This window comes from Rhinopithecus roxellana, chromosome 10 (assembly GCF_007565055.1).
Source record: "Rhinopithecus roxellana isolate Shanxi Qingling chromosome 10, ASM756505v1, whole genome shotgun sequence".
Taxonomy (NCBI): domain Eukaryota; kingdom Metazoa; phylum Chordata; class Mammalia; order Primates; family Cercopithecidae; genus Rhinopithecus; species Rhinopithecus roxellana.
Genome location: NC_044558.1, coordinates 57,074,844 through 57,091,383, shown reverse-complemented (window position 1 = coordinate 57,091,383; position 16,540 = coordinate 57,074,844). Strand labels below are relative to the sequence as shown.

The 16,540-nt window shown below is 51.5% G+C and overlaps 2 protein-coding genes across 3 annotated transcripts in view; both read left to right on the top strand.

The window, feature by feature from the left end:
- Positions 1 to 16,540, top strand: part of HOXC4 (homeobox C4) — a 61,500-nt gene that overhangs the window by 19,883 nt on the left and 25,077 nt on the right. The window lies entirely within an intron of this gene.
- HOXC6 (homeobox C6) lies at positions 2,261 to 16,211 on the top strand. Of its 2 annotated transcripts, XM_010373875.2 has the most exons (3): positions 2,261 to 2,814; positions 13,979 to 14,324; positions 15,048 to 16,211. In XM_010373875.2, the coding sequence occupies exons 2-3, from the start codon at positions 14,171 to 14,173 to the stop codon at positions 15,353 to 15,355; spliced, it is 462 nt and encodes a 153-aa protein (XP_010372177.1). In that variant the 5' UTR covers positions 2,261 to 2,814; positions 13,979 to 14,170; the 3' UTR covers positions 15,356 to 16,211. The 2 variants fall into 2 exon arrangements, with proteins under 2 accessions (XP_010372177.1, XP_010372175.1); XM_010373873.1 differs by lacking the exon at positions 2,261 to 2,814 and having other exon boundaries at positions 13,767 to 14,324.

The window sequence follows — 16,540 nt, the reverse complement described above, 5'->3', positions numbered from 1 at the left end:
CCTTCTCTCCACACCAAATGTCCCATTCATCCCTTGTCCTGCTCAGCAATGTCCATGGCCCCAAACCCGGCGCGTCGGAGGGCGGGGTGCGTCTGGCGCCCGGCTTTACTCGAGATGCCAGGCATGGGGAGGGCTAAGCCGAGGGAGCCCCAGCCACCCCCTCATGAAGTACCCTCTCCCCCACTCCTCCTGCCCACAGCCTCTGTTTTCTCGTTTGTAAAGAAAAGGAGGTAAAAACCCGTTTTATGGGGGAACATAATTGTGAGCGGGATGCGCTCTCTTTAGAATCGCGTCCTCCCAAATGCTCCCGCCGTCCCATTACCGGAATGAGGACCATTCGGCTGCTGCAGATAGGACTTTCTCTCCCATTCTTTACTTTTTTATTAGCCAATCAAAGTGGCTTCCGAAAGCTATTTGTGATTTGTGAAAAATAGTATCTTTCAAAATGCTGAGTTGAAGCATCTTGCTCATTGCTCCTTGAATTTATTATTCTAATCTCAACCGTAGAGATAGAATAATGCAGCTATTAAGTTGGGGGACAAATTCGTTTCTCTGCATTAAATTTTTTTCTTCCCCACTCCCTCATTGCATAAGCAAAGGAAGGTGCGGACCTGCAAGAGATCTGCGGGTGGGTGAGAGAGGTAGCGAGCGTCCTGAAGGGCTCCTTGAGGGACCCTTGGATAGGCGAGTGGTTTGGTCTCCCCAGTCTTATCTTCCCCAGATAAGATGCCCCAGTGACTGCCTGCTGGCTGGGAAAGTTACCCCGCTCCAATTAGGGAGAACTCAGGACAGGTTGTGCCACAGTCTAGAAGTGAAATTTCCGGTGAGCTGCCCGCAGCGCCGTCCCATTCTCCCTGCTGCCCATTGTGAAAAGCTGGGCCAGCGCTTCCTTGTCGTAATTTTTAACTACCTGTTATAAAATTTATGGGTGGGTTTGTAAAAAAGAAACGAGGTCCCTGCATCCGGCCTAGGGAACTGCTTTGCTTTCTATGGAGGAAGTTTGGGGAAGGCATGAGGTATCCCCTCTTGGTCCGGGTTGAGGCACCCAGCCATTGAGATTCCCATGCCAGCTTGATGCGGGACCAAGTGGAGAGCTGCTGGCCTTCAAATCTGCAGCCCGTAGGGAGAGTGACCTGGCTGCAACCCCTCCCCCGGCAAATAGTCTATATGGGGGAATTTATTCTGGACTCACCTTCAAAATTATGGGTCTGGAAAAGCAGGCTGCTCGAAATTTTAGCACAGAAGGTGGAATTCAGGGCAGTAAAAGGTTAGTTTTTCAGGCCTCGGTAGTACATCCCAGCTGCCCAGACACTGAATCAGAAAATTTTTCTGAGAAAGGCAGGTGGGTGTGGGCAATCTAACACGATCCAAAAGGCTTACTGCCTTGCACCCCTCCCCCCAAAAAGGAAGAAGAGACCAAGATCTTGGGCTTTAATTTTATTTTTAATTGTAGAAAGATTTCAAGTAAGCCACCGTTTGAACTGGGAAGTGAAACTAGGGATGGTCTTGGGGGGAAATGTTTTTCTCTCTAAGAAAGGGACCCCCGGATGAGGGTCGTTTTGAAGGTCCTAGAAGTTGCCCCCAATTCTCACCTCTCTTGCTAAACTGCAGGATTGCCCAGGGTAGGTCTAGTCCCCTAGGTTCTTCAGACCACTCCAGGTCAGGTTTGGCTGGGTGGTTGCCAGTGGTCTTACACTACTGTTCCTGTCTAGGGTGGAGTAGGGGTTTTCAGGGGTACCCCATAGAGGGGATGTTGTTCTCTTCCAAAAAAAAAAAAAAAGGTAGGGGTAGGGAGGCACCCTTTCAATCCCTGCAACTCACCAGCCATCACTGCCTCAAGGCCACAAATCTTTGCAAAGCTTTGAATTCCCCCTGATCCAACCTTAATGCCCCCATTTATTAAGGACAATATTTAAAACTCGGCAAGCCAGGAGAGACAACCGACCCTCCGTGCTTGAAGCTTTCTTTCGTCTGGGCGTCCGCCCTCAGCTCTTTCCGCGCTCGCCTGCAGCAGCCCGGCCCGTGGGGAGTGGGCGGTGGGTGGGGGTAAGGGTGGGGTGGGGGTCCGGGGATGCTCCCTCTATGAGAGAATTGGGTAAACATGGCGACCGCGGCGCCCATTTGCACACGCTACACAAATGCATCGCATTCCCGGTTGTTTGCAGAAAATTTACAGCTGAGTAATAAAAGTTTACGATCGACTCACAAGTTGGATTGGCCACAAGAAGTCATGTGGATTCCATCCATGAACGTGAACTTTTTATTGTGGTTTGTCCGTTCCGAGCGCTCCGCAGAACAGTCCTCTCTGTAAGAGCCTAACCATTGCCAGGGAAACCTGCGCTGGGCGCTCCCTTCATTAGCAGTTTTTTTTTAAATTAATCTGATTAATAATTATTTTCCCCACATTTAATTTTTTTTCTTCCCAAGTGGAGTTGCCGAAGCTGGGGGCAGCTCCGGAGGGTGGGGACAGGAGGGGAGAGACAGAAGTTGAGGGCATCTCTCTCTCCCTTCCCGACCCTCTGGCCCCCAAGGGGCAGGAGGAATGCAGGAGCAGGAGTTGAGCTAGGGAGCTGCAGATGCCTCCGCCCCTCCCCTCTCCCAGGCTGTGTCTCCTGCCCCCTTCTTGCAACTCTCCTTAATTTTGTTTGGCTTTTGGATGATTTTAATTATTTTTATTTTGGAATTTATATAAAGCATATGTGTGTGTGTGGAGCTGAGACAGGCTCGGCAGCGGCACAGAATGAGGGAAGACGAGAAAGAGTGGGAGAGAGAGGCAGAGAGAGAGGGAGAGAGGGAGAGTGACAGCAGCGCTCGGTAAGTGTTTCCTTATTGGTTCAAATATGTAACTAATGGTCCGTAGCTGGGTGGCGGTTTCAAGATAAGGACAGCAGCGGCTTGTCTTCGTTAGGGAGTAGAGGAGGATGGCGAGAGGGTGGGCGCGTAGGTAGTAATGGGAAGGAAAAGTGGGGGGTGGGAGAGAAATGGGGTTAAACTGGAATACTGGTAACTGGTAGTGGGGCGATTGTGTTGTCCTGATGTCACTGTGTGCCAAGTTGGGGGTGGAGGGGCAAGGGAACAGCACCTGTGGGGCTCAAGCTGGCGGTCTAGGGCGCCAGCTTTTACTGCCCACTGTGTCAGTACCTGCTTATTATAGATCTTCGGGCTCTCGGCTAATGGAACTGGGTCGGAGGAGAACTGGAAGCTCAAGCTCCAGGCGGGAGAGAGAACCTAGAGGCTGTACCCATTGCCCCCTAAGCAAAGTCAGCCTCCCAACCCCCAAACAAACTTTCCAGCGTCCCCTCCCTGTCTGGCAGCCTCCTCCCTCCCAGAGAGCGCGACTCTTAGAGCTCACACATGCGCAGTGTGGGCCTAGGGCCGGGCCGCAGAGCAGGAAGCGGGCGCATCTAGGCTGCCGGCGGAGCCTGTTAATTGGCAATTAGGGGGGAGGCTGGTGGCTGGTGCGCGTCAGCCGAGAGGAGAGCGTCTGCCCACCCCCTGCTCCCGCCCCCACTCGGGCGGATGGAAGGGTGGGAGGTGCCCTGCGTTGGGTGGAGGGTGGAGGGTGGAGGATGGAGGGTGGGGGTGGGCGATGCAGTACTCAAAAGCCATCTTGTGCTTGGAGAAAGAGGCCTACCGGCTTTCCCTTCCCGGGTCCTGCGCCCCTCACCCCCAACCGCGGCCATCCCAGCCGGGATGCCCACTGGACCGGGATGCCCGCTGGCCACGCATGGCTGCTCTAGGCTAGGACCTGCCTCGCCTAGGGCAGAGGTGGGAATGGGGAAGGCCCTAGGCTGGGTGGGGACAGGCCCAGTCCTCCTGGCAGGGTCTCCTAGGTTCTGTGGAGGCAGTGAGGATTCCGGGGGCTGCTGGCTTATGGGGTAGGGGCGTCAGCCTGGGGCGGCGGGAGAGTCCTGGGCACTCGGGATCTCTCTAATAATTGGTGCTAATGGCCTGTTGTATAGTCTTAACCCGACGCATATGGTTTCATAACACAGTGGCTTAATTTCTTCCAAATGTACGTGGCCCTGAATGTGTTGCAGTTTGATATATGACCCCGGCCCGGGTCTGAGGCTCCAAGGCGGCCCCTATAAGTGTGAATTTCTGTCTATAAAGGGCGACGCACACGCAAACGCCTACACACCCAGGCAGACACACCCGGAGGCGTGGGGGAGCATATTCCAGACGAGGTCCGAGAGAGCCTGGGGGCCAGACTCACCTTCAATCTAAGCCAAGACACCCCCCCACCCCCACCCTCTCCCAGAGGCGCGACTGGGATTCTGCGCCAAGTCCCAGTGGGGGAGGGGATCGCTCCACGATTTCCTGTTTAAACCCTGACCCGTCGCCTGTGGGGGGCCGGGGGAGGGGAAAGAAACCTGTTTTTATCACATTCTTAAAAATACAGTTTGCATTCAGATCAAACCGCTTGGGCCCGAGCTGACGGTGAATTTTATCTCCCCTCCCCCCACAACCGCCTTCCCTTCCTTTTCTGCCCCCCCAAAATTCCCCTTTCGCAGCCAACATAAAGGCCTCTGAGGTATTCTCCCGGGGGAAGAAATGGCATTTTCTCTCCCCCTCCCCCCCCTCGGTAGGACTTGTGTGTCGGCAGAGGCGTCTGACGAGGGGCTAATTTCGCGTTCCTTGTTTACGATCGAGTAAAACGCTTGGCTCTCCCCAAATGGGCCCGGCCCGCCGCCTGCTCCGGCTGCCGCGCGCTCTCCCGCCGCTCAGGCACGGCCCAGGGGCTGACGCCCCGGAGATCCAGCCTGCGGCAGGCGGGAACCCGGAGTCTGTGGGACCTGAAAAGGGCAAAGGGAGTGCGGTGGGACACTGGAGGGGCCCGAGAGGCCCGAAAAAGGGAGCTTTTCTCCTGGCGTAATGTGGGAATCGCCTACCGGTGAGGCCTGTATTTCTCTCTTTCGCCTGTATTTTGTCTGCCCCTGCCCCTGTGGATGGCCGCTGATTGGGGGGGTGGGAACACAAGTATCCTTTGTCCTCCCCCGAAAGAAAACCTTTTCCAGAGAAGGCCATTCAGGCCAGTGGAGATTCACCTGGAATATTAGAAGCGCCCCCTCCCACCAGAGGGGCGGGCCTGGGCGAGGGCTGGGGTATTTATCTCAATCCTGGAACGACCCGAGTGTGTCCACAGTGAGATTTGGGGGTGCTAGAGTTCGAGGTTGGCCGCTTAACAGCACCATCCTGAGGTGTCTTTATATAATATTTTAATTGATTTTCTGTTCCTTCCTGTCTAGAGCCCTGCAGCTCCCCCACCCCCATCCTATGCCCCTCACCCCTAGACCCATCCTCACAAGACAGAGGCAGGGAGAGAAGGCAGAGCAGCAGCGACTGGTGCTCTGTTTTCATTTTCCACCCTGGCCAGGGGATAAACTGGACCCCAGTGGACTCCAACACCAACTCTCTGCTTCCCAGTTACTTTCGATTTTCTTTCCCTTCTCCTTCTTTCTCTCCTTCTCTGGCATTCAAACAGAAGCACAAGAGGATCCACCAGTGGCAACTCTCAGCCTCCTTGCAGGCCACATTCCCTGCTGACGTGGTCCTTACTGCAGGAGAGCCCTTCCGTGATTATCTAATAATAGCCAGGGTGGCTGAGAATAGAATCTGGCTCAAGGACTCTGCACACCCCAGGCAGAGACACGGAATCTGTGGGTCAGGGCCTGGCAACATTCCTTGGAGCCTCCCACTCTGAGCCCACTCTTTGGGCACCCTTAGGCCTGCCTGCTCTCCTTACAAGGGGCTTTGTCAGCCCTGCCATCCGCTGTATTTCACCTGCCGGTTCCTAGTTAAGGAGAAATGGGCAGAGCAAACCCTTTCTTTCCCTGGTCTGACAGTTGTGATCCTGACAGAATGCAACCTTGTTTAGAGAAGGCGACCTTGTTGGGTTGGCTGTTGTGTTCTGAAACCAGGCTTGGGAGTGTTATGTATTTATTATATACAGGCTCAAATGTACAGACTCAGGCTTATGCATGAATATATACATACTCATATTTCCTTGGTGGTTAATTGAATATTACCATGCCTATATTCGCTCAAACACCATTTTATGTGCATGCAAAATTTTGTTAACCCTCACTAGATGAGAATGGGCTCATGGAGGCACCGGGTGCACTGAGCAGGCCCTCTGTGCACGCTCTGCTGGAAATATGTGTGCACTGGAATCGCAGTATGCAGGTTCCAGTAACCAATGGATGCCATAAAGGCTTTCTCAGACTTTATTGCTTTTGTTGCCTGAGCAGCTGGACTGGGGAAATACTAAATCCCTTCTGCTTTCTCTCCACACCTTCTAGCAAACTCTGCCAACTTACAAAGTATTTTACAGGGGAGACCAGTTGTCTTGAAATTGAGTTCTGCGGTACTCTTTTCACGGGCGTGGTGGGTCTGCAAGCAGTTCTGAGTAGACAGAGACCTGGCACTGGAAGCCTCCCTGGGGCGATGAAGGGATAAGAGTGGTTAATAAGGTGGCCTCTAGACAGTGGTCTGGGGCGGCTGCTGGCCAGGGTGCTTGGAGAAGCTGGTGGAAAAGGCAAACCAGAAGGGGTAGGGATGCAGTGAATATGTTTCTCCCCCTGCTTACCCAAGCCAGCCACTGACCCCACCCCAGCCCGATTTGCCTGCATCCATGGTGGCGGATTGGGAGTTCTCTAAGGTCCCCCAAATACCCAGATCCGGTTACTGGATGAACTACATTTTAATCCTCATCAATATCTGAGCCAGGGCAAGACCTGGTCAGGGAGAAGGCTGGTCCGAGCAGCATGGGAGAGGACGCTGGGCCCTCCGCCTGTGGCCTAGAGCACTGAGTATGGGCTACCGAGGCTGAGAATTAATGGGCCTTCTTTCCCAGCCTTTTTCCCTTCCGGAGACACAAAAAGAGCAGAGGGGAAATATCAATGTCACTGGAAAACCCCAAAAAAGAAAGCAGGGACCAGAGCAGGGCTGGAGGGGTTTTCCGCCACTCTCTAGGTGATCGGGTTCCTCCCAAGACTCTTGTCCAGACTGGCTGCACCAAGAGATGTGCAGCTTTCTTCCACCTTCCTTCCACCCTTCACGGAGGGCAGCCTTAGGCTTTCTGGGCCTTGGTAACCCCGGGCACTGGGGTGACGTTACCTCAGGATTGTGCCCCTGGCCCAGCCCATGGCCTCTGCCATGGTGCCGCTGCCGCTCCTGTTTATTGTGTCTGTGAGTTGTTTACTTGTTTTGTCTGCTGCCACCCTGCGTCAGAAACCCGCCAAACCAGCGAACTCGCCCAGGAGAACAAAGTGCAGTGCTATCCCCGAACTCCCTCCCCTTTCCAGCAACCCCCTCCTGCCCTCACAAGCTCCTGCATTCTCCCTTTCGGAGGGGAAGAAGCAGAAATAGTCTTAAAACAGGGCAGCTGTTTATAGGGTAAGGGGAATTATGGGGACACCATAAACCTCCGGGTGTCCCTGTGGTGGAGAGACTTCTGAGCAACCCTTCCCTTGCCTAGGCTTTTCTTCCTTTCCCTGGTAACCACTTGGTTAAGGGGGCCACACTCACTGAGAAAGTTGAGCCCACCCCCGTCAACCCAGTCCCCCACTACCCCACTTCTTTCTGCAGGAGTTTCCCTGAGACCGGGTTGTTGGGTTTTAAATTAGAGTAATGCTAGTGGATTCATAAAGCTAGATATAGCATGTCATTCTCCTCCCACACTCCCTTCTCCTCAGCCCCCCAAAATTGCAGTGAATTTAAGCAAATCCTACAAAATTAAATTGCCCCTTTGCTAAAGATCCTATACGTTTCCAATCCCGCCAGGTGTAGAGTCAGATAGTTGGCTTTTGGCCTTTAATTTTGCTCCTGGCTATTAAATTTAAAACAGTATCATTCAAGTAAGTAATATTCTCATTTCTGAAATTAATTTTCCCCTCCCAGTCTCTCTCTCTCTCTTTTTGCCAGCGCAGATTAAATGGTTCTTTCAGATCTGCAAACAATAAAGGATAAAATTATTTATAGGGAAATGAGGATGCTGTTTTATTGTTGGCTTATTGTTCCAGAACATAACAACATTTTATTTTCAAGCAGGAGAAGCTAGACCGGGGGAGAAAGAGGGGGAAAGGAAAAAAACATGAAGGGAGGGCGGGAACCCACACACAAAACTCCTGCCATGTATAACTGGTAGGACATTTACAATTTCTATATGACAACTCACTGTGACGTCATAAATACCGAGTTCTTGAATTTGATAATTCTCATGAACCTCTCAAATAGGTCCAAGCAATGCTTCATGTGGAGAGAGGTATTGAAGAAGCCAGGAAGCTGGGGATCCCTTGACCCAGCGCAGAGCAGCACACCCCCTGTTGTGGCTTCTTCTTCATGGGACATCCTCTTGAGGCCCTATTCTGGGGGCTGAAAATATTCTGGATATTCTGGATTTTAATTTTTCTCCTGGGCCAAGCAGGACCACTTGCTTTGTCCCCCTCAAGTGTCCCTAGGTGTCTAAGCTTTCTCCCCATTCCCAGCTCAGAGAGCTATATCCCCAGGCTCTCCCCAATCCCCTTCCTGAGCTGATACTCAGCTGCTTGGAATAGAGGTGGGAGGCTTGGGCGCCAGCCCCCAAAAAGCCAGAAATGATTTTTTCCAGATGGAGCTGGAAGGGGGCTCAGGGTTGAGCGTGATGGGGTAGAGATGTTTGGGACCTATTTTATGTTAACCTTAAGTCAGAGAAGGGAATTGAGAAGCCAAACAAATGCCGATGTGAGAGTTTGTGTCTGCTGATGGTAGCAGCAGTAAGTGAAATGCTGGTTAGGAAAGGTCAGGCAGAAATCTGGAGAGAAAGAGGGAGAGGAAATGTGACATGAGTTAGCAGAGCCCCTCCATATACCTTTCTTCTCCGTTTAATTGCAATAAAGCAAAAGCAGCTCCGGTAGCCTCTCAACCTCTTAGCCCAAAAGAGGAGTCACCAGTGCAGGCCTCGGAGGTGTTTGGGGGCAGTTCTCAGCAGCTTAACATGCTCAATCTGGCCTCTTCCTCCTTTCCTCCTCCCTGCTGATTCCCCAGCTCCCTTCAACTGGTCAGCCCGGGCCCTGTCCCCAAAATATTAGCACCCCAAAATGGAATCAATTTCTGTGTTAGGTATGTCAAATTTCACTTCTCTCCATGCCTAAACTTTGAAAGGAGGAGTGTTCCTTTTTGGAATGTGGTGTGTGTAGGGGGGGCAGGTATGTGTTCAGACAGCTTCCCCATCATATCTATGGGAAACTGAAGCCCCTTAGGTGAGCCATGCTTTAGTGTTCCCAAGCAGCATTCCCTGCATTCAGGTTCTCTGGCAGACCAGGAGGCTTTCTTTGCGATCTGATCCTTTGACTAGAAGTTCCATGGAGATCAAAGGAGCTTATTTATACACAAAACAGCAGGCATTTGGAGTAGAATTTATTTTTAATTTCTAAATAAAAAAGTCAAATAATGGACCAATCGGGCCAACTAAGCAGTCGCTCTAGAACAGCAAAGCCTTAACCAAATAGTGGTTAAGGGGTTGTGAGGGGAGCTGAGCAATTACTGAAACTCGGCTTTCTCCGTAACAGGGATTTTAACCCTCGTCCAGTGGCACAAAAGGGGCCGGCGGGGCAACCGCTCTTCTCTTGCTCAAAAAAGTGAGAATTGGGGGTGGTGGGGGCAGGGTCGGGCAGCTACGGTCGCGTCCAGGCAGCTGAGCACCCAGGCCAAGCGCTGAGACGGAGCACTGAGTCCTGCGGCTCCAGTGCTTGGGTCCCTGAGCAGCCTCCGGAGGCACCGAGCTGTAGTTGCGACGCAGCAGCCAGGAACGGAGCATGTGTATCTGTGTGCGAGGGTGGGTGAGTCACAAACATCCGCGCAGAGTTGGGGGATCTGGGGAGAGAGAGGAAATAGAACACAACTCAGGAGGACCTCTGGAAAATATTGTCCCCTAATAAAAATTCCAGATCTCATCCCGCTCACTTCAAATATCCCTCCCCAAGAAATTAATATATTTCCCAGAGCTGAGTGGAACGCAAAAGTCAGCAAGGTGAGGCCTGCCCACGAACCTCTTCAGGCTGGGTCCAGTCCCACCCAGCCTTTCCCCAGTTCAAAGCTCACAGGCCCCCAGGCTTTCCCTGGCCTAAAGCGGAGTAAGGCTGGAGTGGTAGCTTTTAACTTGCTTAGGGAAATCCCCAAGTGCCCAGGCTGCAATGCCACCCTTATCCTTGGGGACTCCAGGCCAGTGACTGCACCCCACTCAGGTCCAAGGCGCAGGCAGTAAATTTCTCTCCTATAATTAGCGCTATCAAAAGCATGTGTTTTGCACTGGGGAGGACTGGAGAAGCAAGTGGCAACTTTTCCCCTGTATTCTTTTTGTGTGTTTTTTGAATTCTGTTTTTGAATCCACTAATTAAAACCTCTCTGAAAGTGAAAATCTGCTCTTGACACCAAGCCCCTTCCGAATGCCTGATTCGGGAGGCCAAGGGGCCAGAGCAACAGCAAGGAGACCTGCAAGCCTGATGGGGTTGGGGCGGGGGTAGTGTTCTCTGATTTCTCTGGGCTGGTTTTATAGAAACAAAGAACAAGTTCTCTCCCCTCCTTCCCAAGACTTGTGCATATTTACAGAGCACAACTGCAGTTTTAATAAAACATCTGTTCTTGCTTCTGCTGATGAGTTTCCATAATTGTTTTCAGACAAATTTAACAGGAAAATATAAATATATTTAGAAAACTCTAAGTCCCAACTTTCCCCCTATAGACAGCCATTCTTTTGCCAAAAAATAAAATAAAATAAAATTAACATGAAATGGGAAAAGGAAAATATAATCCAATGGAGGGAAGATCGGGCTCATCTGACCTGCTCTCCCCCCTTGGAGCGAATTCTTTCAGCAAATTTCAGCTGCGTAATTAAAGATCTAAGAGAAAGAAGAGGGCTTCTTTCCTCAGGAATGAAAGGTAATGGAGGGGAGTGTGTTGAAAATTAATTTTGCCAAAAGTCTTTAAGCAGTGGAGGAATTTATTTGTATTTCTGTTTCCCCTTCTCTCCCCCTTCCAGCATTTCTGCCTTTTTCACCCAGCAGCTGGTTTCTGTTCATTATAAATCGGCGAGACCTTTCAGTCTCTGCCCTCTGTTTAGGGACGTCATAAAACACTTAACTTTCCGGGGCTGAGGCTCACATTCTGCTTCTCAGGTTGCCAATCCCCCTGAGCCCACCGCCTTTAGGCCCCAATAGAGAATCTCCCCAACTTTGGGGCCCCTTTCCTCTCCAGACATGGTTGAGGAGGGGCTCAAGGAAACCTAGGCATCCTTGCTGGGGGCTGTAGTCCATGCTGCCCCAGAAGCCCCTTCTTTCTTCCAAGGTCCTTCCCTCCCCCACCCAGACATAAAAGATTTTTAAATACACAGAAAATCAACACTCACTGAAAGCGAAACCTCATTAAGACATCCTATCTTCCATCATTCAATTTGTTGTACATTGCAACAATTCAGTATCTTGAAGGAAATATCACTGACATGATTTATCCCTCTAGCAATCTCTCTCTCTCTCTGAAACTGGGGTAGGGGGGACGGAGTTACTCTCTCTTCCGGCCTCTTCTACTTGTTACACCATTACCCTCAGGGCAGAAAGGAGGCTGGGAACTCTGAGAGAGGCTACTTGTGTCCAGGGGTGCACTGACTTGTTCCCTAGCTCAGCCCCCAGAGTACTCCTGCCTTGTTGTCTCTCCCCCACCTCTTGCCCTCCAGGGGGCCTAAAACCTCAGCCAGCTGTTAGAAACCTCTGCTCAGGCATGCCATGAATTCGAGGACAGCTGGATTATAGGGCAAAAAGCAACTCACATTGGTGTCTGTGTTTGTGTACCTGCCAAGTCACCCCAAAACGAGATAACTCATATAAAAAATTTTTTTTCTTAATTTAAAAATCCTCCTCTACGCTTTCCCCTTCATTTCCTTGGGGAGAAGAAAATGTGGTCTAGAAGGAGGAACCTTTATAATTATAGGAGTCTTTCCCCTTCCCTTCCAAATACCGACAAATTTCTGTCCTTTCTATGGGATTGGGGCTGTATTTTTTAAAACCAACACAAATTGTCTGACAGGAAGACTCTTCAACCCCCTAACGAGGTTCATGTATTAACTAACGTGTTATCTCCACCAGCTCCTGCACACTGTCTGCTTTTGGGTTCGAAACTTTAGTTTTCCCTCCTAGCGACACTCCAGGGAAACCTTAACGTTACAGAAGATGAATAAACGAGTTTTTTCTCAGCATAGTCCCGTTTATGGCTTTATTGCTACCCATTGATTACTCCGCTTTGTTACACAGAAGGAAAAGATCATAAAATCCCGCGACATCCGGGTTCTTGTTATAACCAGTTTTCCCCCCCAACCCACCCAAAAATGGTGGTGGTGGGGGGAAGAATATGAGCTTTCACTGCTCCCTGCACACTCCCCACCACCCCTCTTTGTCAACTCAAAGCATTTTCAGCCTATATCACGATATCAAATTAAGTTTGGACTAATCAGGAGAAAACCCCCATCTGCACACTTTCCGCTGTTTCAGTTCGCCTACTGCGGCTCTCTCAGAAGCCTCGGATTCAGCGGCCTTTTCGTAACCATCTCTTCCTTTTTTTTTTTTTTAGCCTCAAGATGGAGGGAAAAATGGGGGTTGAGGCTGCTGAGAGGCCCATCCCCACCAGGGGTGACTGGCACTTGGGTGAGAGCTCCTTAGAACCCCTTTCTGAAGTCTCCAAGCCTCATAGCTCAGGTCCAGGGGCGCCTCCACTGGCGGTGCCCTGAGTCTGGAGGGGGCAGGGGCTTCTGACCAAGGCAGGGGCTTGAGCTTGCAGGAAGCCAACTGTCCATCAGAGCCCCACCAGCCTTCTCTTTCTGGCTGGATCCTATGTGAATTACCCCACCGGCCCTCACTGGCTCCAAATCATAAATTCTCACCAACATAAACAGGAGTTGATGTCTCTAGAAAGATTCTCAGAGTTTTCATTCTTCCTTTCTCTCTCTCTTTCTCTCTGTCTCTCCCCCTCCGGTGCCACCTCCCTACATTTTACTTCTTTTTTCTCATTTTTCTATTGCATTTTTATACATTTGCTCTTTTAGGCAGAAATGCTGGAAGAGTTTTCCCAAAAGAGGGGTCCTGAGGAGGAGGCAGAAGGGAACCAGGAGGCAAAGGAGAGCAGATGCGTGGCCCGTTTGCCCACTTCAGCTCTGCCACTGTACCCTGAAGTCTTGCCCCTTTAGACCTAGTTGTTCCCCACATCCCTCCTACATTCAAGACTCTCAGCCACACTCTACTTACTCAGGGGAACAGGTTTCATGAAATTTCTTTCTACTTTTGATTTTTTTTTTTTTTAATTATTGGAGAAAAAAATACTAGTTTAGTGATGGGACTCACTCCATGGAGTGTCAAACCAGGATTTCCTGCAGGATTTCTGCGGACCCCCTCCTGTGCTGGGAGGGAGTTCCTTCTTCCTCCCATGGAGAAATCAGGGTGTAATTTTACAAGGGGGCAGATATAAAAGATGAAACCAGATTGAAAATACAGGGATTTATCTAGCCCTGCTCTGGCCACAGCACAGCAAAGTTAGCTGGGGCTAAGAGATTTCCTGGGAGTACAGCTCTCCTTACCTAAGTCCCAAGGCCCTGCTCAGGGACGTGCACCCCTCTTTCACCACCAAACCAGTTCCCCTACATATATATTTTTAAAAGAAATCCAAGTCTTACTTTCAAAGCACACACTTAGTCTCAACTAGGGAATCAACAGAAGCAGAAGCGATTTTTTTCCCCCTTCTTGACATCTGGCTTGCGATTGGCTGGGAGGGGGTCAGCTGACTTTGTCATTTTGTCTGTCCTGGATTGGAGCCGTCCCTATAACCATCTAGTTCCGAGTACAAACTGGAGACAGAAATAAATATTAAAGAAATCATAGCCCGACCAGGTAAAGGCAAAGGGATGAATTCCTACTTCACTAACCCTTCCTTATCCTGCCACCTCGCCGGGGGCCAGGACGTCCTCCCCAACGTCGCCCTCAATTCCACCGCCTATGATCCAGTGAGGCATTTCTCGACCTATGGAGCGGCCGTTGCCCAGAACCGGATCTACTCGACTCCCTTTTATTCGCCACAGGAGAATGTCGTGTTCAGTTCCAGCCGGGGGCCGTATGACTATGGATCTAATTCCTTTTACCAGGAGAAAGACATGCTCTCAAACTGCAGACAAAACACCTTAGGACATAACACACAGACCTCAATCGCTCAGGATTTTAGTTCTGAGCAGGGCAGGACTGCGCCCCAGGACCAGAAAGCCAGTATCCAGATTTACCCCTGGATGCAGCGAATGAATTCGCACAGTGGTGAGTTTTACAGCTCCGAGATATAAATTAAATAAACTGAACTGGCTTTATGACCGGCTTCCCTAGAAGAACGGGCGGAGAGAGTTTTTTATGGCCCCATAAAAACAATCACGCTCGTCTCCTTGCCGAGACAGGGCCCCCTCTTCTGCACCCTCAACTCGCCTCCCGCTCGCTTGCAGGGGCCTGGCCCCCTTGGCCCCTGACGGATTGGAGGTCTCCAAGACGAGCTGAGGGGGCAGGAACAGGGCAGGGGATGAGGGGAGGGAGCAGAAGATGGGGGAGCCCCCCAAAGTGGAGTCAGTCTGAGGAGAAGGGAGGGGAAGAGGAGAGGCAGAGAAGTGGGGAGAAGTTTCCAAGAAACTAGGATACTTGAGGAGATGGGGGAGCCCAGTCCTTGAGAAAGGGGGCCCTCATCCCCATTATCTGGGATTTTTCAAATATCAGCTTTTAGACTTGCAGCTTTCCGTTTGCCTTTTGCCCCGCCCCCCCCCCCACACCTTTCTTTGGGACACACACGTCCCACCTATGGGAGGTCTGAATGAAGTTGGGGTCCTGACTGTACCCCCAGTGGGGGTGGGGCAGGGCAAACGGGAAAAGGCTAGAGCCCTAATGGGGCTGCGAGCTGCTGGCCAGGTTGGGAGGGTCAGGACTTTGCTAGGCGAAATAGTCTGCAGAGGACGCCTTGCTGATTGCTTTTAGTGTGTTTTGTGCCCGGATCTTTAGGGGTCGGCTACGGAGCGGACCGGAGGCGCGGCCGCCAGATCTACTCGCGGTACCAGACCCTGGAACTGGAAAAGGAATTTCACTTCAATCGCTACCTAACGCGGCGCCGGCGCATCGAGATCGCCAACGCGCTTTGCCTGACCGAGCGACAGATCAAAATCTGGTTCCAGAACCGCCGGATGAAGTGGAAAAAAGAATCCAATCTTACGTCCACTCTCTCGGGGGGCGGCGGAGGGGCCACCGCCGACAACCTAGGCGGAAAAGAGGAAAAGCGAGAAGAAACAGAAGAGGAGAAACAGAAAGAGTGACCAGGACTGTCCCTGCCACCCCTCTCTCCCTATCTCCCTCGCTCCCCCCCAAACTCTGCCCTAATCACACACTCTGTATTTATCACTGGCACAATTGATGTGTTTTGATTCCCTAAAACAAAATTAGGGAGCCAAACGTGGACCTGAAAGTCAGCTCTGGACCCCCTCCCTCACCGCACAACTCTCTTTCACCACGCGCCTCCTCCTCCTCGCTCCCTTGCTAGCTCCTTCTCGGCTTGTCTGCAGGCCCCTTTCCCCGTCCAGGCCTTGGGGGCTCGGACCCTGAACTCAGACTCTACAGATTGCCCTCCAAGTGAGGACTTGGCTCCCCCAACTCCCTCGACGCCCCCACCCCCGCACCCCGTGCAGAGGGCCGGCACCCGGGCCTGGGGCCTCTGCTTCGGGCCTCAGGGCCCGGCTTGGCAGCCGGGGAGGGCCAAGAGGCCCAAGGAGGGCGCGCCTTGGCTCCACACCAACCCCCAGGGCCTCCCCACAGTCCCTGCCCAGCCCCTCTGCCCCAGCAAATGCCCAGCCCAGGCAAATTGTATTTAATGAATCCTGGGGGTCATTATGGCATTTTACAAACTGTGACCGTTTCTGTGTGAATATTTTTAGCTGTATTTGTGGTCTCTGTATTTATATTTATGTTTAGCACCGTCAGTGTTCCTATTCCATTTCAAAAAGGAAAAAAAAAAGAGGGAAAATTACAAAAAGAGAGAAAAAAAGTGAATGACATTTGTTTAGCCAGTAGGATAAAATAAATAAATAAATAAATCCCCTCGTGTTACCCTCCTGTATAAATCCAACCTCTGGGTCCGTTCTCGAATATTTAATAAAACTGATATTATTTTTAAAAGTTTATACCGGGAATTCTGTTAATTCGCTAGCCCGCCGGCCTCGGGATGAGAGCTGGAGCAGGCTCCAAGCGCTCCCGCGCCTGCCCGCCGCCTGCAAGCCCACAGCCCTCTGCACTCGCCATCCCCGGAGCCCAGGCGCCCGGCCCCGGCCTTCTGTTGGTTCTCGCGATCGCACTGGAGAGCCTGGGAGGCCTCTCTAAGCTCCTGCGCGGAGCAACACACACACCCTGCGGCAAAAAGGCCGCGTAGGATTTTGTTCCGGGGGGAGCTCCGATCGGTCGGCTTGGGCACCAGCCCCACGCAGGCCTTTCTTCTTTTCTGTGGCGCC

Excerpts from the sequence above, each read along its gene's own strand:
- HOXC6 (XM_010373873.1), top strand. The coding sequence starts at position 13,925 with ATGAATTCCTACTTCACTAACCCTTCCTTATCCTGCCACCTCGCCGGG. Across the intron at positions 14,325-15,047 it reads GCGAATGAATTCGCACAGTG|GGGTCGGCTACGGAGCGGAC; the intron begins GTGAGTTTTACA and ends CCGGATCTTTAG.